Source organism: Catharus ustulatus, chromosome 1 (genome assembly GCF_009819885.2).
Source record: "Catharus ustulatus isolate bCatUst1 chromosome 1, bCatUst1.pri.v2, whole genome shotgun sequence".
Classification (NCBI taxonomy): Eukaryota; Metazoa; Chordata; class Aves; order Passeriformes; family Turdidae; genus Catharus; species Catharus ustulatus.
This window is the reverse complement of record NC_046221.1, coordinates 22,491,031-22,514,695: the sequence shown is the minus strand read 5'-3', so window position 1 is coordinate 22,514,695 and position 23,665 is coordinate 22,491,031. Positions and strand designations below refer to the sequence as shown.

Here is a 23,665-nt window from a genome sequence, read left to right as displayed (position 1 = left end):
CGTTTCGGGACACGACACAGATGCACGAACTGCTGAGTCTGAGCCCTGCGGCCTCTTGGTAAATCACGAGTTGGTGATTCTGAAATAATCTGACATCAACTCAGCCGATTCACCGGTGAACATGTCGTGAGCTTTCCTGGGTGCAGTGGGTGACAGCCGCTACAGAACACCGCTTTCCCGGGCCCAGCCGCTCCCTCTGCTCCTCCCCAGCGGAGCGGTTCCGTCCACGGACGCTGCCTCTCGCGGGTGTCTGAGAGCTGAGAGCCGGGAGCCGCGGGCGACCTCAGCCCCGCCCGCACCCCGCACCCCGCACGGACAGAGCCAGGCCCCGAGGCACGGCAGCGCCGCGCCCCGCCCTGCCCGGGCCGCGGAACGGCGCCGCGGGGCCGTGCGCCTGTACCACCGTGCCGGAGGGGGAGCTTGGAGGGCGGGAGATCGGAGGGGATGGTCCCTCTGCTCCCGATGGCACCGCCCGGCACCGCCCGCTGCCCCAGTGACGGAAGGTCGCCGCTTGCCCCGCCCGGGCGGTGGCGGGACGCGGACTTCGGGAAGGGCCGGGGCTGGAAGTCGCCGCCCTCCCTCCGCATCCGGGTGGTTGCTCCCGGGCGCAGCCGGACCGCCGGAGCCGGTGCCAGGCGAAGATGGCGTACCCCGGGCAGCCGGCACCCGGCGGCTTCTACCAGGGCGGGGTGAGCGGGGCTGGGGCCCGCGGGGGCTGGGGCCGGCGGCCCGCGGGGAGCGGCGAGAGCCGGCTCGGGCGGGGTCTGCCCGGAACGCCGCTCCGCCGGGAGGGGCCGCAGGCGCCGGCTCGGGGTGCGCCGGAGGGAGAAGGGAGGGAGGAGGCACAGCCCCCGCAGGGCTGCCGGGGCGAAATCGGTGCTGAGGGTGTCACTTTTATTTTCACTTAAGAATCAGTTTTATTTAAGGATTTTCACAGCTAATGCATATTCTTCTATGTATTTGCCATAGACATCTGTTTGGCTCAACTTTGCTAAAGTGGGAAAAAAAAATTTGCAGTGCCTTGGTATTTCTTCAGCACGCCGTTTTCTGCTAGGGGTAGAATGAAATGAAACCTTGGTGAGATAGACCAGGCTGTATCTAGATCAGTCGATTACTCCTGTGCAAAGTTTTACATTGATCTGCTTACATTACAATATATTAGTATATCAGTACTGAAACTGAGAGTTGGTTTAGGGATTTTTTTCATGTGGAGTTTCGTTTTTGTTTTTTTTTTTTTTTCGTACATAAAAACGTAAGTTGATAGCTACAGATCCTTAACTGAATCATTTATTTTAAATTAATTCTTTTTGATTTCCAAAGTATGGAGGAGCTCCAGGAGGACCTGCAGCATTCCCTGGACAAGCTCAGGATCCTTTGTATGGTTATTTTGCTGCAGTTGGAGGGCAGGTAAACTTATAAAATGTTATTTACTTCTTGGATATTTTTTTGTTTGTTTGTTTCTATATTATATGTATAAATACATACATACATACACAAACATAGGCATGTGTGCCTCTATTTCCTATATAGGTATATACAGGGAAGATATAGATGTATGAAGTTTTGTAGCTGAATTGTGACTCAGCTCTGGGCTAGTGAATGCTGCTAGTTTTAGGAGAAAGAAAAGAGAAACAGTGGAAAGCGTGGGCTGTGGAGGTGGCCTGGCTAAGAGCAGGAAATGCTAAAAGGAAAGAGGTCATTACATGATCTTAATGGACTCACAAATGGAAAAGCACTCATGGGTTGTGCCAACACCTGGGCTTAGATTTGCTGGTAACACAGAGTGATTATTCTTTTAGAGGAAGGGCATTCACAACTTTTTTTTCCTTCCCTGTCATTCTGCACTGCATTTTTAATTTCCTTTTGTAGCATGTATTGTTTGTGTATGATCACGTACGTTACTAGAAATTGGTGCTGTTTGAACTCTATCACAGAGTTTAGGAGCAATCAAGTTAGGTTTATTGAGCTGAAGTTCCATGTTTGTTTGCCATTTTATAGCTATTTATTGCACACTGTAGGGTGTGTTTAGGTCTAAAACTCTGCTCTTTGATCTGTTATCCTCAGCTAGATACAGCCACAACATGAAAATTTTAATTCAGCAATGTTAGCTGATGTTCAGATTCCCACTGTAACTTGGATTAGTTTTGTTCTCTGTGTTACTCTTTTGAATTAATAATGCATTTTGCAGTCTATGTCTTACTTCCTTCTAACTGCTAATGAAAATATTTAGACCATATGTTTTTGTAGTAAAGGAGAACACTGAAATGTCCTCTGTGTAGTGAGGCCTTTCTGAGAAGGTGGAGCCCAAAACTGTTCTGCTGAATGTGCTGACAATTTGTCTGCCAGCTGAGATGCCTTTGTGTGCAGGTGCCACCTGGATGTGTGCCAGGAATCAGCAGTGGAGCCAGTAACTGACTCTGGAAAAATGAATAAGCTCCTATTGTAAAGAGAAAGGGAGGTGTCAGCAAACAGGATACAGTGCTGTGGAGAAGAGGTGACAGGAGCTGGATCTCAGCAAAACAGAGACCATGCCGAGGTTTCTCAAGTGAGGCATGCGTGCTGGAAGCTGGGGAACCGGTGGGTTGGTGGATATGATCAAGCTAGCACTGAAGACTATTTAAGTTAATACTCTGAAATTCTTTCTATTTGTAGAAATCATTCCTTACTGAAATGAACTGGGTAGGTTTTGAAGTTATCCTTGGAATCTGAGGTGTCTGTTTCTGGGACCAGTGGCTGTGCAGAAGTAAAAACCCTGTAAGGAGACAGTGAAATGGAACAGATGCATTATCAGTTGCGTTTATGGCCATCCATGCAACTCTGTAAAAAGCCACATCTCAGTTTTCCACGTGTACTTATTGTAGAACTAGTATGTTCTAATTATGGTCTACTGCTCTTTATCTTGTTTTTATGCCTATATAACAGATAATATTTTCTCTGAGCTTTCTTTGAAGTAGTTTGCAACAGGGATCTTGTCTTTGAATTGATGAATTAGTTTCCTTTGTTTAAAGAAGAAAGTAAAAAGTATTGTTTCAAATCTTTATTCAATTGAGTCTGTCTTTGTAGGAAGTAATAATTTTATTTTTTTAGCCTGTTTGCAAAGCCCATATGCGTTGTCTAGTTTAACTGCTTATGTTCTACTAGAAAAACCAAAAAAGACAAGTATCTTTTTGGTAATGTCAGTCTTGATAACAGTCATACTTTTCCATCTTCCTCTTTTTTAAAGGTATTCAGTTTCTGTCTTTGTTTCAGAAGATACAAGACCTTTGAAGAGATCAGTTACTTAATATTAATGGCTGTTTCAAATCTCTTCTTTCCCCCCTGTGAATATAAAGTATTAAATACATCTGTATAATTAGACTGATGAAGTAGATAGGAAGCAAATTTGAGGTTACCTGCCATTAATTTTACATAGAATGAAAACGTTGCCCTTTTTCACTCATTTAACATAGAACTAGTATTTCTCTTATAAACAAAGATACTTTATTTCTGAAAGCTATCAGGTTGTGCTGTTCCCACGGTGTCATTCAGTAGCATGTCTCTGTTCTTGAAAAAAAGAGCTTTCTAAAGTGGCTTAAAAACATTAGGAAAATGCTGTAGCCAACAGAATAATAGAATATGCTGTGTTGGAAGGGACCCACAAATATCATTGAGTCCAAGTCCTAGCCCTACTAAAGACACCCCAAGAGTCACACCAAGTGCCCAAGCGTGTTGTACAAATACTTCTTGAGTTCTGTCAGGCTTGGTGCTGTGATCATTTCATTAGGAAGCCCATTCCAGTACTCAACCACTGGGCAAAAAACCTTTTCCTGATATCCAACCTAAACCTCCCCTGACTTGGCTTTTCATCTTCTAATGCTTTACAGAAGTGTCATCATTTTTTATATCTAGAGACAAAATGTTCATTCCTGAATGAGGTTAAATTAAACTCTGTGTGAACCAAACTTCATATTGGGGATGTGAGGAATAAAACTTAGAATTCCACCTCCAGTTCTGGCAGCTCACTGCTTTCCATGAATTGCCATTTGTTTTCTCTATTTGGCCCTGAGCAGGATTTGTTGGAAGTGAGGCAATTTCCAAACCATGTACATAGGTATCTTTTCTGAGTTTGTTTTGTTTTTCTTTCAAAGTTCTTTGCTTTCTACATTTGTTTGTTCTGCTAGCAACTCAATATTTAAAAAAAAAAAACAGGAATTTTTATATTTGTGAGTTATGAGGATGTCTGAGGAAGGATAACTAATTGAATGCTGCTGGAAAGGGAGTGGGTACTGGGAATAAGCAGCCTGGGAGAGGGTATTAATAGCTGATGCATCTTCTGTTACCGAAAGGATGGACAAATAGATGCTGATGAGCTACAGAGATGTCTCACCCAGTCAGGGATTGCGGGAGCGTATAAACGTAAGTTAATGATTTAAATAAACAAGCAAATCTCAAGCACACTAATTCTTCCCATTAATAGAAAATGCGTGTAACTGTGCCTTCTGCAGAGCTGCGCTTTTCTCTTTGCATGGCAAATGGGTTTCCTTTCCATATCTTGGACATGTAAATTCTCTGTATTCAGCTCTGTGTGCCAAGGACTTGCCTTCTCGGCCTCCTTAGTTCCCCGCTCTGCTGGGTGTGGAGTTGAAGTGGTTTGTTTTGTAATGGACAGACAGTTCTTAAAAAGATGCTTTGCTTTGGTTTGAGCTGAGCTTTGATATTGACCAAAATCTGTGGCAGGACTCCTCTGCTGGGATACCTCCTGTTCAGTTTATAGTTTCTGTGAGTGAAACTGGCTTACTCAAGTGGTGTCTGTTGGGGGGGGAGTGTAAATGACCACTTTGAAACCCAAAACTGTTGTGGATTAAGATAAGTGCAAGTTAATTTTAAATATAACTTGAATTGCCTCTAAATTGTTTACTGACAGTTTTTCTCACAAATAATGGCTCTTACTTGAATCAAATATATGGTATGGCTGTATACAGGGGAACCAATTACATAATTGTTTATACATTGTAATATATAATCAGTGTATAATTTACATTTATAATAAATCTGAAATTTGATGTTTAGATAAAACTGAACATTATGCTCTTAATATAATTAATTTTTCCTTTTTCTAATTTTAACAGCTTTCAACTTAGAGACTTGCAGACTTATGATCTCCATGCTAGATGTATCCTTTAGAATGAAATGTAAACATTTTTGCGTTATGTAAGCAAAGATGAGAGAGTGCTTTGTCGTTTCCATTCAGCCTTTACTCGGTAAGTCTTGTGATCATTGTGATTGTGAAGCTACAAAACTCTGTTCTCACTAATTTTAACAAATAAATAAATAAATAAATAAATAGGCTCTCGATGACCAATTGTTTTACAGTAAGTGGTATCTCTGTAAGCCTGGGGAACTCTTTCTCTATTGAATGCATGAAGGGTCAGGTCTGGTAGCCCAGAATAAAGTATTGTGCGAATCACTTACTGTGCTTTTCACATAGGACAACTTTCCAATTTCTCATCCTTCCTAATGAATTTTAAGCATGTGTAGTATACAACCTGAATACAATAAGTCCCCCTAAATCCTGTTCCATGAATGAATCAGGTTTGAGTATCTAATGGAATGGTATATGAAATTCAGCAGTAGAACCTGTGAAAGACTTAGATATACTGTATAAGGTTGGAATCTTTATAGGTTTTTTATCCAAAACTTAAAAAGAAAAAAACAGAAATTAAACTGGACGGGTTCTTAGTTCATCTTGAATGAAGCACTTAGAATATGAGAGAACTGATATTATAACAATTTATTCTTTGGCATCTGTTTTTATTTCAGCTATGTATTTAATTCATTACAATTATGTAGCAGCGTGTCAACAAAAGTAGAATTCAAGTAAGAGTTTTTAACTACAGAGAGATGCCTTTTTTGTTCGGTTGGTTTTTTGTTTGTCACTTTTTGTTGGTGGTTTTGTTTAGTTAAGAAATGTTTTCCTTAACTTTGAAATCAGAGGGATATGTCTGGCACACTGGGATTTAACGAGTTTAAAGAGCTCTGGGCTGTGATCAATGGCTGGAAGCAACACTTTGTAAGTTTTGACAGTGATGGAAGTGGCACAGTGGATCGTCAGGAACTGGAGAAAGCCTTGATGACTATGGGTAAGTTGTGAAATGTTCTTGCTTCTGCTACTGAATTCCACCATTTCCCAGTTATCATCCTCTATTAACTAACACATGATATTGCTGATGAAAATTTATTGGATTCTGTTAATTTACCTGTCTTTTCAAAATAAGACTTTTTATTTTCAAATAGGATTTAGACTGAGCCCACAGGCTGTGACTGCAATCACAAAGCGCTACAGCACTCAAGGAAAGATTGCATTTGATGATTACATTGCCTGCTGTGTGAAACTCCGAGCTCTCACTGGTATGCTGGATTACAGTCTTGTTACTGTCATCCTCATAATGTATTTTTGTTTAATAACACCTGATGGTTCACTTATCTCAAGTTCAACTTTGTACTACAAAAGAAGTTTCTATCAGTAGTCCACAGGCAATTATAGATCAGGATTTTTTAAATTCCCACTAAAAAAAGGACTTTATATTAATGCAGGGTTTACTCCAGAGGCTGGAAGAGTTATGTTACCAAAATTGGGAAACTTTATTAACAGAACATAAAGGGTTGTATATGATAAATACAAAAATTTAGGATGGGATATTAAGTCTGGAATGAATTGCAGTATTCTTCATCATGTTCTCCTTCATGTGACTTGGGGAATTTTAGGAAAGTACTATACACTCTAAAAAAACGGTTTATTTGTAATTCTTCTTACCTAGTTTCTGTTTTCTTAATGAATTTTTGCAGAATGCTTTAGAAGAAGGGATACAACTCAGCAGGGTTTTGTGAACTTCCACTATGATGATGTAAGTAAATTTTAAGGAATCTATTAAAATTCCATAGTAAAACAGAAGAAAAACTTAAGACAAACAGTAATGATTCAAGTTTATGCCTGTCTTCCCTACACATACAGTAAGAAACCAGAAGTTCTGGGGCTTGTTGAGTATTTTCTCAAAAAGCTTCCATGTATTTTACAGAGTTCTATAAAATGTTCTGTACTTTTTTCTGAACTTTCATGCAGTGTGGTTCAAGAAGATCCAACAAGCTACATCACTTGCTAGCGTCACTTTCTGTGACTTTTTTTAAAATTTTTTGTTTTAAAGCTTGGTGGGCATTTTTCCTGGGAAAGGTTGGTGGAGGTCTGGTGGGAACAGATAGCAATCATACTCAGTCAGGCTTGTGGGTCTTGTGTCCTGGCCACATCTGTGCAGCAAAAAGAGAACACTAGATGCAAGTCATCCTGGATTTCGGTGGTTTGGGGTTTGGGTTTTTTTTTTTGGAGTGGAGGGAGGGAGGACCATGTGTGCTAGTTTTTATTTTTGTTGTTGTTATCATTAAGGAGATGCTTTGCTGTAATTAACTATTTGCTTATTTTGATGAGTATTTTGAACCTTTACTATTCATGGGCTGAATTTCTTTACAGAAAACTGTATTGACAGTGAGTATTGCAGGAGAAAAAGTAAAAAAACTCATTCTCTGCCATACGTCTGATAAGTGGTTATTCTCTTTTCAGTTCATACAGTGTGTTATGAGCATCTAAATCAAAATGAAGCAAGACGTGGATGATCATGATTTAACATTCCAGTATGTGTTTTGCTTTGCCAAGTCCTCCAATGATTGTGTATCTCAGTGTTGGAAGTTGCGTATTTTATGAAGGTATCGCTTTACACACATTTTATTAGTCTTGATAATGAATATAAACTACTCATGTACTGTTGTTTTTAACTTCCAATTTGTGATTATTAAAGATGCTTTTATTTTCATAAATTTGCAATTCTCTATGTGTAGCTCAGATCACACAAATGGTAAGATTTTCAGTCATGTGTCTACTTTTTTCCCATGATTCACTAAAATCAGTTTCTGGAGTGCAACTTACCTTTTTATGACTTGATTTAAGAGGATACATATTTTCTCATCTTTGACAACATAAGACAGATATACAAATTGAAAGGGCTTTTGGGATGGTCATTTTGCACTGGTCTGTTAGAACATCAGTAAGTTTTGGTTACTTGCTTTACCAGCTCTTTTGAAGATGAAGCTTGTGACAAGACGCACTGAGTGTAAGACTACCTGCTAGAACTTCTTGTAAGCAGGGATGCAACAAAATGTAGCAGAGAACTCTGCTAGCCTTGTGCTCTGATACAGGGGGCTTTGTTCCTGTAAGATTCTTGCTTTGCTTGTGTCACTACATAAAACACTTTTAAACATAAGAAAGCTGTGTTGTGTCAGTTTGTGCGTCAACTGTCCTTTCACAGACAGACTTCAGTTACATGTGAATGGAATTTTCTATCTCCTCTGCTTTAACCCCTAGCAAGTGGCCTTCATGTCTTAATATTCCAACTAACACACAAGGGCCAAAATCCACTTGAAACATTCTTGCCAGGTTACTCTTTCAGATCACAGCAGTAGTTACCAATGAAAGCAGATACAGACAGACAAGGCTTACTTACCTGAGGCTCTTCAGGAGAAAAAATGGAATTTTTGTTTGGTGGGGGTTTTCTTATTGCTTTTATTGTAGCAATTTCTGAGGGGAGGATGCACGTTGTATGGGAAGAGGAAGCAGCATAACTGTACCGAGGTAGTACAAATATTTTTCCAATTAAGTAAGTTAATAAAACAGTTGTTAATTTTGGTCACTTCTGCCTACCACAGAGGACTGATATATGTTGTTTTACTGCTTGTGAATACAATGCCAGAAGAGTGTTAAAAAAAGTGTATTTCTTAAATAAATAGTTTAAGGAAATTTTGGGGAGGAACAAATTGGACAAACAAGAGCTTCTCACAGTAGGAATCTCACTCAAAGATACTGTATTGTACCCAGTTTTGTGGAGATGTCTGTTAAATCCAGATCTTTCGTTTCTGGTAAATTCAAAGCAGGCTGGTCTCCCCTAAAAAAGCAACTTGTACTTACTGTTTAAATTTAGAATCCTTTGGATATTGCTTGTAGTTTCGTTTCTGAAGCTAGTTCTCTTTCTACCCTCATAACGAATTTCAAAGGCATAGACAGCATTATACATCCACATTCTGACAGTACATTGTCCTGTTGCACATGAAATTGGGAAAGAGATACCAAAAGTATTTCTAATGGAATGACCAATATCCCTAAAGGTTTGTCTGAGTGTAGCAGCCAACATCAGTTCTGCTGCAGCTCAAAACTTTGACTACGGACGAGGTTATTAAGAGTGTGAAAAAAGGCTGTTCTTCCTGTAGGGATTTGAACAGACAATTTTGTATAAATACAGTGCTCATCCTTACACTTAATTTTACCCTAAAAAAAGTAGGGGATCTTTACCAAAATGTTCATTACCCACACATCTTCTGCTTCGTTGTGTTTCTGGTCTTGTAGTGGCTTTGCTGGAATAGAATTAATTTTCTTTATAGCAGCCCAAAGGTTCAGAATTGTAACTAATCAGCATCAGTAACAGCAGTGTTTCAGCTGTTGCTGGGTAGTGCTTGCACAGCATCAGGGTCTTCTCAGTTTCTCATTCTGCAACCACAGTGAGTAGGTGTAGTGTGGATAAGAGGCTGGGAAGGAAGTCAGTAAGGACAGCTGACTCAAGAGGGCCAAAGCACTCAAGACCCAAGGACCCAAAATTCAAGTCTTGCTCAGTTTATTTTCCCAGGCTGAATTGGTATTTTGCATCACCCAGCTACTGGGCAGTGAAATGTTACAAGAAAACAGTGTGAGCCACTAGGGTTTTCTTCAATGCTCCTGTAAACATAAACCAGAGAAAACTGGGGGGAAAATTGTTCCAAAACCAGGAGAAAATTCTGAGTTCCTCAAGAAAAACTAGCTTTTTGTTTTACATCAGCATTTCAAAAATCCAGTGTATTCACAGAGACTGAGGAGATAAATCAGCTTTCAAGTTTAGGAAGAAACTAAGCTAACACAGATACTAAGGAGTTACTACAGAGTTTGCTGTCATAGGTAAAAAAAGCCACCTGAAACCTTTGTGAAAATTGTTTCCCCATTAAGAGTAGATTTAGTGGACAGATTGAATATGCAAGTTACCTGCTTTAGAGAAATAGTTGTTCTCAGAATTAATGGTTTCTCTTTCCCGTGGGGAAAGCGGGAAGGATATTTATGTGGCACCAAGTGGGGTGATTGCTCTCAACCTTTGAGCCAACCACTGGGCATAGTTTCAAATAGGTATTTTTCTAGGTTGTCCTCAAACATGCAAACTAAGGAACCGTAATTTTAGATTTGCTTTGAGAACAGTAAGCCCCTAAGACAAAAATTTGAGAAGCTCACTGGGTCATTTTCAACCTTGGAATTTGAAAAAGAATGTCTATATTCTACTATTAGCCTTTCTTTTCCCATGCGTGCAACATCTTTATTTTATAGTGACCTATAAAACAGAAAGTGCTAAATACAATGACTTAGAAGAACAAAATACACACAACAGTCTTTGTCGTTGAAAGTCACTTTACTGATGTTACAATATGTTAGTAACATTGAAAACCACAGGCATTTGTATTAAATACTCTTGTAGAAGTGGATACTGTGATACTGTTATTATTAAAAGTGAGCAGGAATTTAGAACCCCAAATTACAATGATTTGATTTTATAAAAAGCAATGTTTTGTTTAGCTACATGAAAGCCAGATTCATTCAACAGCCCAATGCCTGTAGTGTTTATGACAAGAATATCACACTCAAAGCTAGAAAGTTGTAAATGCAATGCTTCATTTTGATGTTTGTCAAAATCTTACGCTTTTATTACATGAGGTTCGATTTTTAAAGGATTTTAACCAGCAAAGACAATATGATGCAGGTCATTGTTTTTGCCAATACTAGCCCAGCCACAGTGGTGAAACACTTGCCTCTCTCAATAATGGCTAGTATGAGTGAAAAAATAGCTTTTTTTTTACAGCAATGCCCAAGTTAAACATCAGCACAAAATGAAGCTGGCAGAGCCAGTTGGTATATACCACCCCAAAAGCTTTGCTGAAAGAACCAGTCATACAGTAAATAGTGTTTTCTCCAGCAGATTAAAAATTCTGTAATGCTTTGCTATTCTGAAAAAAATATTTTGCATTTATGCAACAATAAAAATAAGTACTGTATTCTATATAAAACATTACCTATTGTAATATATTTTTCTCCTTAAGAAAAGAAAAATCAGGTTATATATTCACAGTTTGAGTATGTTCTGGACTGTATTTCCAAGTGTAGAGTATGCAGAGTCTACACAGGCAGTGAGCAGGAGTTCTTGTACCGATAATTAAACTGAATCATTAAATTTGCTGTTCTACAGAGCCTTACAATATTGCATGATTAGCTGCTTGCACCACTCTACGTACATGGTCAGTCAGGCCTATATACAGAATTTCTAACATGGTTGTAAAAATAGACTCTTCATGCTAAAGTTAGAATATATAAGGTCTTAAGGCCTCATGTTGATTTTTTTAAACAAAAACTTTATTTTTTTTTATTCAGATGAATACAGAAACAGAAAAATAAAAACTTGCTACTTTGACATTTTTTGATCTTGCAATTAAAAATTGTGTTGACACCTTTACTTCTCCCTTAGAGAACATGTTTCGCTTTAACTGCTCTGTGCTTATTTTCCCAAATTTTCCTCATCTCATTCTGAGTTATATGGCAATTATGGCCCATCTTAAGTAGCAGAAGTTTTTAAACAGTTTAAATCTGGTTTAGCTGAAATCACTTTGAAACTGGTATAGATTGGATTATAAAGAGCTAAAACTGCCAGACCTGGCTAGGTGAGCCAATTTTGAAGCCAGGTACAGTGTCTCAAGTGTGAGCAATGTCTGTGTTCTGAACTTATTTTTACTTTGTTTTTCTTACTTGGCTGAGATAACATAGGAATGTTGACTGATGTAGTGCTTTTCTCTAACTTGCAGAAACTGTTGTGGAATGACAAGGTACCATGTGCCAAGTGCAAGATGCTGTATCTAAAGCTGTAGTTTATATCAGCATCCATACTTGAGACACCAGAAATGGTTTTCATAAGCTGACTTCGAAAATACTCGTGTCAGAGTAGATTTTTAGCATATTTGATAGAAACTATTACTTCCTTTCCCATTTCTGACAAAATCACGCTTAAGAGACTCATGTCTGTATTGCAGCTATGTTTGCACAATTAGTTTCGCTGTTTCATTTGTTCCTGCCTTATTAGGATAATAGTTATGTGTACACAGGAACCTCACTCCACTGTGCAGCCATGGGCTCACAACCTGCACATTTTTTTGCAGCTTATTCAAATTTGTCTTCAGGAATCACAGAATATTCTGGGAAGGGACCCACCAGGATAATCAAGGCCAACTCTAAAGTGAATGGCCCATACAGGGATTGAGCCCTGGACCCTGGTATTGACCAGCTGAGCACATCAAATGTCATCAAAGTCAAATCCCATATTGCTGATAAATGTCGTATGATTTGGAAGCCATGCAGATAGTGGGTCATCAGCTCATCCATTCTTGGTTTTCGTTAGAGACTGAAATACTCAAGCTCTTTAAAAATGAGGCAAATAACACCATATTGTGGTTGAAAACAGTGGTCCAAACAGTCCACTGTTATCCTGTGACTGTGATACTCAGTTTAGAGAAAGAAGCAGATGATCTTCAGGCTTGGAGCAATGAAACAGGAAACAGCTCAACTGTTAAGTTCACAGACTTGATGATTAAAAGGCTTAGCCTTCAAAAATGCTAGAAGGTGAGAGAGAGACACAGGATGGCTGAGTCACCAAGTGGTTTTACCAGTAGTGTTCTGGTTTAACCACAAGTAACTAAGCCCCAAAACAGCCGCTTGCTCAGTTCCCACCCCCAGTATGATGGGGCAAGAGAATTGCAAAGGTAAAAGTGAGAAAACTCATAAGAATAGCTCAATAACTAAAATAAAATAATTGTAGTAAGTATTCTTTTTAATTAATGAAAAGAGAATTAACAGAGACATAAATAAAACCCAAAAAATACAAGTGATGCAAATGAAAACAATTGCTCACCATCAACAGACCTGTGCTCAACCAGTCCCTGAGCTGCAGTTCTTCACTGTCAACCTTCCCCCTGGATTGTTGCTGAGCATGGCTTCATATGGTTTAGGATATCCCTTGGGTCTGCTGTCCTGGCTGTGTCCCCTCCTTATGTGCCCCAGGCCCAAATGCTGGTGGGGAATGTGAGGAGCAGAAGAGGTCTTGCCTCACTGCAAGCACTGCTCAGCAATAACTAAAAAAATTCCTTGCATTATCAACACTGTTTTCACAAATCCAAACCACAAACAAAGCCAAACCACAGCCTCATACCAGCTACTGTGAAGAAAATTAACTCATCCCCAGCAAAACTAGTGGAAAATCCATGAGACATGAAGCATCATGACCTGATTACAGCACAAGCAAAAGATCACATAATCGTAATCAAATGGTCTGGGTTGGAAGGGACCGTAAAGATCATCTAGTTCCAACCCTCCTGCCATGGGCAGGACTTTTCCACTAGACCAGGTTGTTCAGAGCCCCCTCCAAACTAGCCTTGAACACTTCCAGGGATGGAGCATCCACAGCTTCTCTGACAACCTGTTCCAGTGCCTCACCATCCTCACAGTAAAGAATTTCTTCCTAATACCTCATCTAAATCTACTATTATTAACAGCATTAACAGGATAGGGAAAGACCCTTTCCCCCCCATAGTATGGAAAGGTGACCAATTTAGCAGCTTTCTGATGTCAGCAAATTCACAGAGGCTGTTAGTGGATGAATGGTGTATGAAAATGCTTTTCAGTAGGAGTAAAAAGGAGATGGAAGACAACAGGAGCTGGCTGAGTATTACACTGGAGCGTGATAACTTTGCTTACAACTAGGTATGGGATTCGATGACAGAACAAGTCCTGAGGGCTAACTGTAGCATTATGGACTTTCACCCTTCTTTGACATTACATTCTATCCATTAATCAATTCAGTAATGAAGTTACAGCAAATGTGGTCAGAATTTTTAGTGTCTATAATAGTGTACATAGCCATTCTTAGCTCTGGTTTTGAAAAGAGTTGTTGCATTAGTATTGGCAAGTCCAATCAGTACAAACCAACAATAGAGATTTGAGTATGAGGATTTCACTACCCTAACTATTGAGACAATTTCTTTCTGATTTTAATTCAGGCTATACCTCAAAGGTCCACTTTTTCAATAGCACAATCAAAATTATTTCATGAGCGCATGAGCTCAGCAGGTTCAACATCTCATAAATCAGTAACTCTTAAATCATTTCAAAGAAGCCATCTTCACAGTCAAGTCACACTTTAGGTGGCTGGCCTTAGTCCACAGAGATAGACTGTGTGAAATTAACAATATTCTTTAATCTAATTACTTAAAGATAACAAAACTATATGTAAATTATCAGTCACAACCATCTCTGGTATACTGCCTGATATTACTAAAGTTCCTAGTCAACAAATCCAGAATTAGTAGGTAAATCTTTACTGAACTGTGGCATCATTGTGCAGCATTTATTTTAGATACAATCTCAATTTCCCAGTCTCCATCAGTTAGTCATATTAATTTTATTATAAATTACACAAGATTCTTCTCCCACAATGAAATACATAAAGGTAACTTAAGTATATCTCATCCTGCTGGTCCTATACTCATATAAACAATTACTTCTAGTTGAGAACTGATAGCTTCCTCACTTCAACAGGCATCTACAGCATAGTTGGCAATAACTAGTTCATTTATTAATATAAAACCAAAAAAAAAAAAAAAAAGGATGAGTGTCAAAGAGTCAAAATGACTGAGCTATATTAGTGACAAATACTCTCTTTTAGTCTGGATGAGGTATTATGCGGCAGTTTATATTGCTATTGCCAGAGTAACTAACTACAGTGGATACAAATATTTGCAATCTTCACGGTTATTAATCTGGTAGCTTTCCAGCACACTACATTTTAAAAGTAGGAAATGGCAGCTTGTAAGCAAACAACTTCTCTGTCCAATCTCCACTGGCCTGGGAGGCTCACATGGCCCTGCCAGTTCAGGTCTCCCAAGTTACCAACCTGTTCCGAAGTTCTCTGCAGAAGAATTTTGCAAAAATACAAGTTCTGTGATACTCCCACTCTAGACCACCAAAGTGAAAGTCAGCATTTATTTAACTTAAACTTAGTGCTTAGTACTAGACTTCCAGTCACTACATATCTCCAAATGTGAAGGTGAATGTTCAAGGTACACTACACATGTAATTGTATGATCATATGCTACAAATGAATTATACCAAAACAAAAGAAGCTGGAAGTACACACCACATTGAAAATACAGTCAGAAGGGCCATTTGTTTGCAAAACAAGAAGCTATAAGCACAGCAGAAAGAGCCAGTGTGTTATATCCTGTTCTGTCTGCCAAATCTTGCTGCTTCTTGGTAAGGCAAAATGGAAAGGGAAGAGTAAACAGTGGTAAACATAAGATACGCACAGAAGTCTAACAGGATTATTCAAAACTACATGCCAGTTTATATCCAAAAAATACCATAAAAGGCACATGATGAACAGTCCAGTTACTAAAGACAAGATATGAATATGGGAGGGAAAAACCAGCTTCCAGGCGACAGTAATACAGCGACGATCGGGTTATCATAATGTCCTAATGTGGGTGAACTCCTGAGGGTCCTGCTCAAAGTCCAGTGAAATCAACAAAAAATATACTGATTCCAAGTTATGGCTCAGACCCAAATTTCATGAGCTACGTGCTATTAACTATCTTTAATCCAGATAGCTACACTCAAAGTAAATAATTGCAAAAAATATTCTTCAGTGCTGATCGATATATTTACCTTTCACAAAAATGAAGAATCTTTCCCTAAAGCAGTTACAAGTGACTGCCTCCTTCCAGATGGTCAGTCTGCACCCACTTGCACTCCTATATATTTGTCTTTTTCCAAATACTTACCAGAACCTTTTGACTGTGAAGGAAAATCATTTGAATGCCATGGCCAATATTTTGTCATAATCCAACATACAGCCTAATCATAAAATATAATGCTTCTAAAAATCTTACATATTTTACAGCTGCCAACATCTTTAAACATTTCTTAATTTAATCTTACATATATCTGACTTTATTGAGAGACGTAAAAGTTAAAAAAATACATTAAAAGGCTGCAAGTGTTGGGTTCACTTACTAAAGGAAATACATGAAAGAGGTAGAAGATTCAGAAACACCATAGATGTTCCCATTACAATAATATCTAATTAATCATACAGCTGTTGGGTAGGGTGTTCAACTGCACCACACAGTTGGGTGTTTTATTCTGCAGTGGTACTACCTGAAGCTAAGATGTAGTCATTTTTGGAAAACAAGATAATTATAAACTGATTTAATACGGTCCAGTTTCTTACTAACTGAAAATTCCCAATCTGAAGGCATTTGCTTTACAACAACTTTTAGAAGTCTCAGGTGCTAGAAATATAACTATCCAAGATTAACATGGTAAAGAGTTGTTCCCTCACACCCCATACTTTTTAAGCTAAATTCACTTGTGCTCAGTTTAATGCCCCCAAAAAATTGTCAAGGGGGCTTCAGGGGCAGCAAGCATAGCGTTCAAGCGCATGGTAAAGGTGATTCCAGTAACAAATAAAAATTGAAAGACAGCAATGAAACTGGCCACTTGCCTAGCACTGTTATTATCTAGTGCAGTGAAATCGTTATGCTTCTCATAAGCCAATGCCTTGCCATCTAAAACAGTGTCTGAAATGCTCTATCAAAAATACACAGCAACTCTCACAGACTTCACATCACCACATCCTGAATTGACTACTTAGAAATATTCCCAAATGTCCAGTAAGTTTGTGCTGCACAATACTTAAAGACTGTTGTCTGCCTAATCATTTTCAATCACACCTGTGAGAGGACACAGTGGTTATCTTATTAAACAAGAGATTTTGGCTGGTTCCTCTTATGATGATTTAAGACAAAGTGCTGCTGTACTGGTTTCCACAGTCTACTGTACAATTGAGATTGTCAAGACAGTGTAAGATGCTGAAAAAGTTGTATAGATTTTGGTCAAACACCAGTTTCTGAGAGACACAGTTTTACAGTACTGTACTTTCTGTAATTCCAAGGATGTCTGCTGATAATATTAGAAAATCTGAAGTGTGATGATGTTAGTCATGACTGTTTCTTTAGGCATTTGGCAAAATACACATACGTATAACAGCTATTTTTGACATTATTGAATGTTTACATATATACAATCTGTATACTGAGATTATAAACATGTAAGGTAAAAAAAAAAGGTATAATCTTTGTTTGTTTGCCATTGTGTCAAATAGTTACCTTTCAAAGCTTGAAATCCTGTCGCGAAAAAAAAAGGTCCTATATTTCTTACTCCTGCATGCTAATCTCTACTACAGTATGTTGTTTTTCCCTTACATGTGTAAAGTAAAGAACACAAGGTTCATGCATACAGCGTACAAGTTTACATCAGCTGGGCTCTCTGTGAGGCACGTTCCCAGTTCCACTCTGGTCTGACTCAGGACTGCAACAAACCAGAGAAAAACCTCTCTGACACAGGACTGGCAAATGGACTGCAGTTTGGATTCTAGGTCACCATGCGGAACAGCCTTGTCACATCTGGGCTAATTATTCTCTATCAAATGTTATGATTTTGGTTGTCCATCAAATCCATAAAGTACAAGTCAACAAAAAAGAATGAAAAACAAATACTGTTTTTTTCCTTTCCACATGAGAGGAGGTTATCACTGCGATATCATGAGCATCTCTGTTGATCTTTTGAATTGTCTGAAGAGCAGATGAATGTGCAGTGACTCAGTGATGCTGAGTTTCTATAAAATCCAAAGTAAACAGTTCTGATGTGACCCCAGGAAAACAGTGCAGCTAGATGGATGTCTCCCATAGCTGGAGAGGAGGAAAATGAACACAAACACACATTGTACACCAAAATAAAACAGGCTGTCACCCAAACAGTGCAAGGGGCTTTTTTGGGGGAAGTGCATCTACATCACTTGGGCCATCAAATCTCTTCCCAGACTCCGGTGAGTATCTGTTCACCAAGTGAGCAGTCTCAAGCATTTCAGCACAACTTACAGTTGGCACAGTAAATGCCCATGGCTGGGAGTTCAGTTTTCTGTTTGAAGGAGAAATGTCAGTGTAGCATCAAACTTGTACTAGACAGCTTTTACTTTAGAGTTACGCTAATATTAGTGTAGAGATAACTTCCCATTTTCATCTGCTAACTCTGCTCAGAGCAGCATGACTTCCTGCTGTGGGTTTGAGCTGCTACCAAAGCAGCTCCAGGGCTGAGAAACATCAGTACACCCCAGGCTCCAAGCTACCTTGGGAGACCCTGTGCTGCACCTCACACAATCTTCTGCTCCAAGCAGCACTGGGGGAGCAGCTTGCATGATCCCTTAGCAGCACTGCATTCCTTTTTTCTTGGAAAAAAAAAGGGCAGAGAACAGTGATGAGAATCTCATCAGCATCAGCAACATCAACCAAGGGTATTGCAAGTAAAGCTCCTAAAGCAAGAAGCTGCTTTTTTGCTTATTCAAATACCTGCTATGTCTGAATTGACACCAAGAAAACAAAAGCCTTTTGGAGCAGCTGGAAACCTCTCCATATGGGGCATTACTATCCACCACACGTTCCAGCAACTCCTGGTCACTCTAAGGGGCCAGGATGGACTCAGGTCACACAGCAGTGAAGTCTCTCCAGACCTGCAAGCTCTCTACATGCTCCATGCGAGGAACTTTTTATGTTTCCTAAAAGCTGGTAAACAGCTATCCCTGCAGCCTGCATGAGAGCTGCTGGGAGCAGGGGTAAGAAAGGAGAGCCAAACACAGCACTTGCTCCAGGGCTGTCTGTGTTCTGCAGCACAAAGGCTGTCCAGGACACATTCTCAGCTTGGAATAAGAAAAGCAGCAAAATCTGGGCTTCAGGGCAGCTTTAAGAGCAACCTTAAAAGCTGCCTGTAAACACAGCTGTCTAGGCTCAGCAGCTTCAGAACCTCAGGGTGCAAAGGAAATGCCACTCCAGCTCTCCTTGTTTGTCAAAGGTGTTAATCTGCCACAGTCTGCTTTTGAAAAACTACCAGTAAATCAAGACACTGGTGAAATGCAGAGAAGGGGACACATACCCTGGCACTTTGCCTGTTGACTTTTTTCTCTTCGTCAGGAAGTGGTGGCATCGGGTAGGGGTATTTTCTGCTGGAAGCAATAGATCCAGTGGATGAAGACGGAGACTTTGCAGGAGACAGTGTCCTGAGATGTTGAAACACACAAAATAAATGTGATGTCTTTGCATTCTAGCACTGCAACAGCAACTGCCATTACTCTGAAGCTTGGTTCAGAGCCAAGTATATAGATTATTATTAGCTCAATATCAGTGGGATAAAATTGCTTGATCAGTGGTCTTATGATTTCATTATATGAATAAAGGTATTTAGAGATTTCAGGAACACTAGAAGAAAAAAACTTTGCTACTTCTTATTAGAATTGTATAACAGAAATTATTTCTTAAACTGTTTGATATGATACTGCAATTAATCATTTTAAAATTATTAAAACCTAAATCTGCAATTGAATAAATACAGAACTAAAAGATAAACATGGCATTATAAAGCCTAAATAGAACCAATAGTTCTATAAATACAAGCTGAACAAATGTCTTCTCCCAGTGACTAAATAGCAATTATGCCTCTTTATGCGTATCTTACACATCTCCTAAATTGATACAAACATAGCAAATAAATCTATTATTTTTGTAACATTAATTTACACAAATGCATGCATTTGGAGGCCAAACTGTTAGTTGTGAAGTAACAAAGGCATATACAAAGTGCTAATAACGAATTGTTATACATGCAAGCATCATACAGTGCATATTGTTCCAGCCAAAGAAAGAGTCTGATGAGAATATACAAAAATGGACTGATTAGTCAATGGCAATCAGCATTTCTGTACAAGGTGAGTAGAGTAAGCAGGAGCAAGTAAATGTTTGTATCACATGAAAGGCATTCTTTTCATGTCAATAAGGCAACAGCACATTATTGACTGAAATTTTATACCCAAGAAAAACTCTTATGCTTCTGTTTTGAGACTCTGCACTTTTCCCACTTGAGAGGTTCCTATTAGGCTCTAAATCTGGGCAGAGTAAAATTTTTAAAAGGCCTCAAAGTAGAAAAATTGAGCTATCCTGGCCACCTCGTTCTCTTGTCCAGACCAAGGACGTTTACCACAGGAGCCCTCTTAATACTGCAGGCACATCACTCAGCCCTCCCTGAGCACTGCTATCTAGTATCTTCTGAGTTAATGTGTCTCTGAAAATGGAAAGTATCCATAATAAGTGAAATTTATTTACCTTTAAATAATTTTATTCCTATTTTGGACTATTGTATCATTTTGTTGTGTCTGTAGCTGCCTACAACAGCACATTCTCTTGCCTCCCATACAAACAATGACTGATGGTAGCCACAAGCAACAAAGTGTCAATGGAACTTATATGATGAGAGCTCTCCAGTCTGGCTCATGATCCTCTAATGCCTCATGTTCAGCCTCTAAGTTCAATAGCAGTTAAAAAATTGACATTTGTACAATTTGTACAATTGCCCAAATATGGAAGCATACATCTTCAGTACCTGCACATTGATCACCCATTAAGATGAAATGGACATACACCAATGTTTTCAGGAAAAAATCCCTGAAACAGTAACTGCAGTATAAAACAAGTTTTTTGTACGTCCAACATCATGGATCTGGGCACCAAACTGTGCATGCAAGGTATCAGGTTAATTTAAAGAAAAAAAATCCCAGGGAAAGGTTGTCAACAGTGCCCTGCTGTTCACTGTCCATACAAATCCTCTCATCTCTGCCCCCACTTGGACTAGTATGGATCACTAATAAACTATTTTTGGATCTAGAATGAAGAATACAAGGAGAAGAGGAAGGCGGGAAAAAAGGAGAGCAGATTTTACATATTATTAGTGATCCAATTATTCACGAATTTTACCCCATTGCTGCAGTAGAATTTTAAATGTTCATTTTAAAATTTGTAACCATGCACTTGGAGATCAGAAACCAGGAACTGGGCTAGTGGAATCTGACTTGGCAAGCCCTAGAAAAGTCGTTTATAGGGTAGCAGAGCAGTGGGCTGCACAGAATGAAGGCATCTCCCATCTCTTTCACCACACCAGGCACAACACTTCCAACACACCACAGGCTCTTCACGTTTTAGATCCTCTAAGAGAAGGCCACAGTGAGAGGAAAAGCCACAGCCAATCTTCCTGTCCTTCCATCTGAGCAGGTGATCCTGGAAGGAGTAATAATCCCCTGAAGGATAGGGCATCTTGAATATTTTCCCTGCACAGGCAGGTCCTCTGACCAGGATCCCTAACTGAGCCTTTTAGCCAGGAAGCTTTGCACCATAACTCAAACACAATGCTGTCTTTTCTAAAGATTTTGAAGGCCAAGCCTCCAAATGTAGCTGCCTACATATCCTTCTTCTCAAAACCCCTTTGCACTGCCTGCTCACCTGCAGTTTGCCCATCTAACTGATGTGAGCTTTGCTGCTCAGCTGCACCTGCAACACTACAGCCAATACATGGAGAATGCAGTTGCACACTTACAGAAATGACCTTGCCCTCCCCTCACAGGGCCTCACCACTTATTTTTGCTATAGAGTTACGTGCTGGGTTTTGTCATCTTTAGTGCCAGCTGCTGAGACTGTGAACATACACAACTCAGAGTATGCTCACAGATCTTACGGTGGGTCTTCTGTGATAAACAACATTGTTTGAGGCGGTTTTGATCACCTTTCAGGTTGTGCCCTGCAATTGTATATGTGCTGTGTATCCCAGATTTACATAGACTTTAAATGAGAAAGGTCATATCTGGCTCTTTCTCATTTACAGGATGGAGAGACAGCATTCAGGGACACTTGCAGGTAATGTTGGGGTTAAAGGTAGGAAAACTTGGCGGTTTTGGTCAAGGGTGGGATCCACTCAGCTTTCACTAGGGTTTCAGTTCTCCTGCAATCAAATCCATTAGCTTTCATTCCAAATGTTGCTTCCAGCTGAAACCTACCCAAGCAACTAGTACACACCACGACAGAGATTCAGAGGTTTTACTGCCAACCCCAAATGAAGCCATGTGCCTCACCAGCAAAAATTCTAATTTTTGACCAGAAAGCAAGATAGAGTGGCTTCTTTGTGTCTTTCTGTCCTGAAAGCTAAAACTAAGAGTGTGTGGAGACCATTCTGTGATTCACAACAAACAGGAAGATATCTGGAAGCAGTCCCTGCAGCCTTGGGGCCACCTGCTAGGCATCTTGTTCCTTAACAGCAAATGTTGCACAAGAAACAGTGCAAAATGTGGCAAAACCTGGCCACACAACTAAACATCTTGCAATTTTGAATGTCATTTTAGCTGAACTCAAGGCAGGTGGCCCTGGCAGATCTGAACTGTTCATCAACTGTGAGGGATTCTCTTTTGCAGACTGAAATAATGTAATGAAATTCAGCTAACATTCAACCTGGGTGAAAGCGTTTCAAGCCCAAATACGTAGACCCTATCAGCCTAATCTGACCTTTGCTGCTGTGGATTCAGCACTTTGTCGTCAGCCTAGATCCTACATTAAAAAGTTAGGCTCTTCTGAAAACACTGGTGTGGCTAAATATTTTAAAGTAAGTTCCTTTTAAAAGCCACAGATGTGCACACATGTCCTCAGAAATAGCAGCAGCAAAGGGGAGAGGAGGCTCATGGAGGGGCTGCAGAAGAGACAATGGTTATGGCTTGAGCTGTCACTTGGAGCTGTGAACTGTGCCTCACAAGCAGGCACTCACATGCTTCAATGAACACTTCTCTTTAACTCTTGAAACAAAATCCTGATCCTACTGACATCAGTAGGCATTTTTTTCATTGCCTGCCAACAATAACAGTATTTTGCTTTGGTTCTAAGAGGGAAAAGGCTTGTTTGTTTGCGTTTTTATTTTAAGTGCAGTCTAGAGTTGCCTCGGCAAGAGCAGCTTGCCAAGGGCTGGTCATGGCTCTGGCCTCAGCTGGATGCTCACAGAGGAAGGTAATGGAGATGAGCAGCTGAAGAGGAACTGAGAAAAAATCAAGGACACAAAAACACATTAGAAATAGGAGGGAAATGACAGCCCACTGTCTCCTCCTTCCATGCCCCTTCTCAAAGTCCTTCTGATACGGGACGGCATTTTCCTTCTGTTTGTGGTCTGGGTCTCCATATAAAAATTCCTTTGTTTGTAACCTACTTTTGTATTTAAATAACTCTCATAAAGTATAACTTATTGCAAATACTTGCATTAAATCAAATGTAGGCAACTCAATGCCTTAGAAGGTGCCTTCTAGCCTTTTTTTTGTTCATAATTATCTCCAGAAATGCCATGTTTGGGGCTTCTGGGAGCTTGTTTTCTGATTCCATCATGGTTCCATCAAGTCTTTCAGATTCAGTGAGAATTCTGAGAAATCCCTAACCATATTTCACAAGGTCAGCCTGTGCAGTGGACATTGTAATTGGCAGTAACAAGAATAAGCAGTAGTAGCACATTCATAAAATAACGTCACTTACAGCAAAGTTAAAATCAGGGAGAGGCTTCCTGCCTGATTTT

At 39.7% G+C, this 23,665-nt stretch overlaps 2 protein-coding genes across 18 annotated transcripts in view; one reads left to right on the top strand and one right to left on the bottom strand.

Annotated features, from left to right (window-relative positions):
• The first annotated feature begins 501 nt into the window (after window positions 1-501).
• Window positions 502-11,447, top strand: SRI (sorcin). The gene is made up of 8 exons (XM_033063248.2): window positions 502-689; window positions 1,321-1,407; window positions 4,326-4,395; window positions 5,109-5,152; window positions 5,972-6,119; window positions 6,274-6,387; window positions 6,826-6,884; window positions 7,592-11,447. Exons 1-8 carry the CDS (start codon window positions 642-644, stop codon window positions 7,616-7,618), a joined length of 597 nt encoding a protein of 198 aa, XP_032919139.1. The 5' UTR covers window positions 502-641; the 3' UTR covers window positions 7,619-11,447.
• A 3,320-nt stretch (window positions 11,448-14,767) lies between these two features.
• The window catches only part of ADAM22 (ADAM metallopeptidase domain 22), a 115,876-nt gene continuing 106,978 nt past the window's right edge, over window positions 14,768-23,665 (bottom strand). For all 17 annotated transcript variants that reach the window (XM_033077795.2, XM_033078025.2, XM_033077626.2 and 14 more), the window contains 2 exons: window positions 19,175-19,298; window positions 14,768-17,937 (listed from right to left, as the gene is read on the bottom strand). In XM_033077795.2, coding sequence (XP_032933686.1) covers window positions 17,917-17,937; window positions 19,175-19,298 — 145 coding nt within the window. In that variant the 3' untranslated portion in view covers window positions 14,768-17,916. The remainder of the gene's footprint in view (window positions 17,938-19,174; window positions 19,299-23,665) is intronic.

Excerpts from the sequence above, each read along its gene's own strand:
- SRI (XM_033063248.2), top strand. The coding sequence starts at position 642 with ATGGCGTACCCCGGGCAGCCGGCACCCGGCGGCTTCTACCAGGGCGGG. Across the intron at positions 690-1,320 it reads GCGGCTTCTACCAGGGCGGG|TATGGAGGAGCTCCAGGAGG; the intron begins GTGAGCGGGGCT and ends TGATTTCCAAAG. Across the intron at positions 1,408-4,325 it reads TTGCTGCAGTTGGAGGGCAG|GATGGACAAATAGATGCTGA; the intron begins GTAAACTTATAA and ends TGTTACCGAAAG.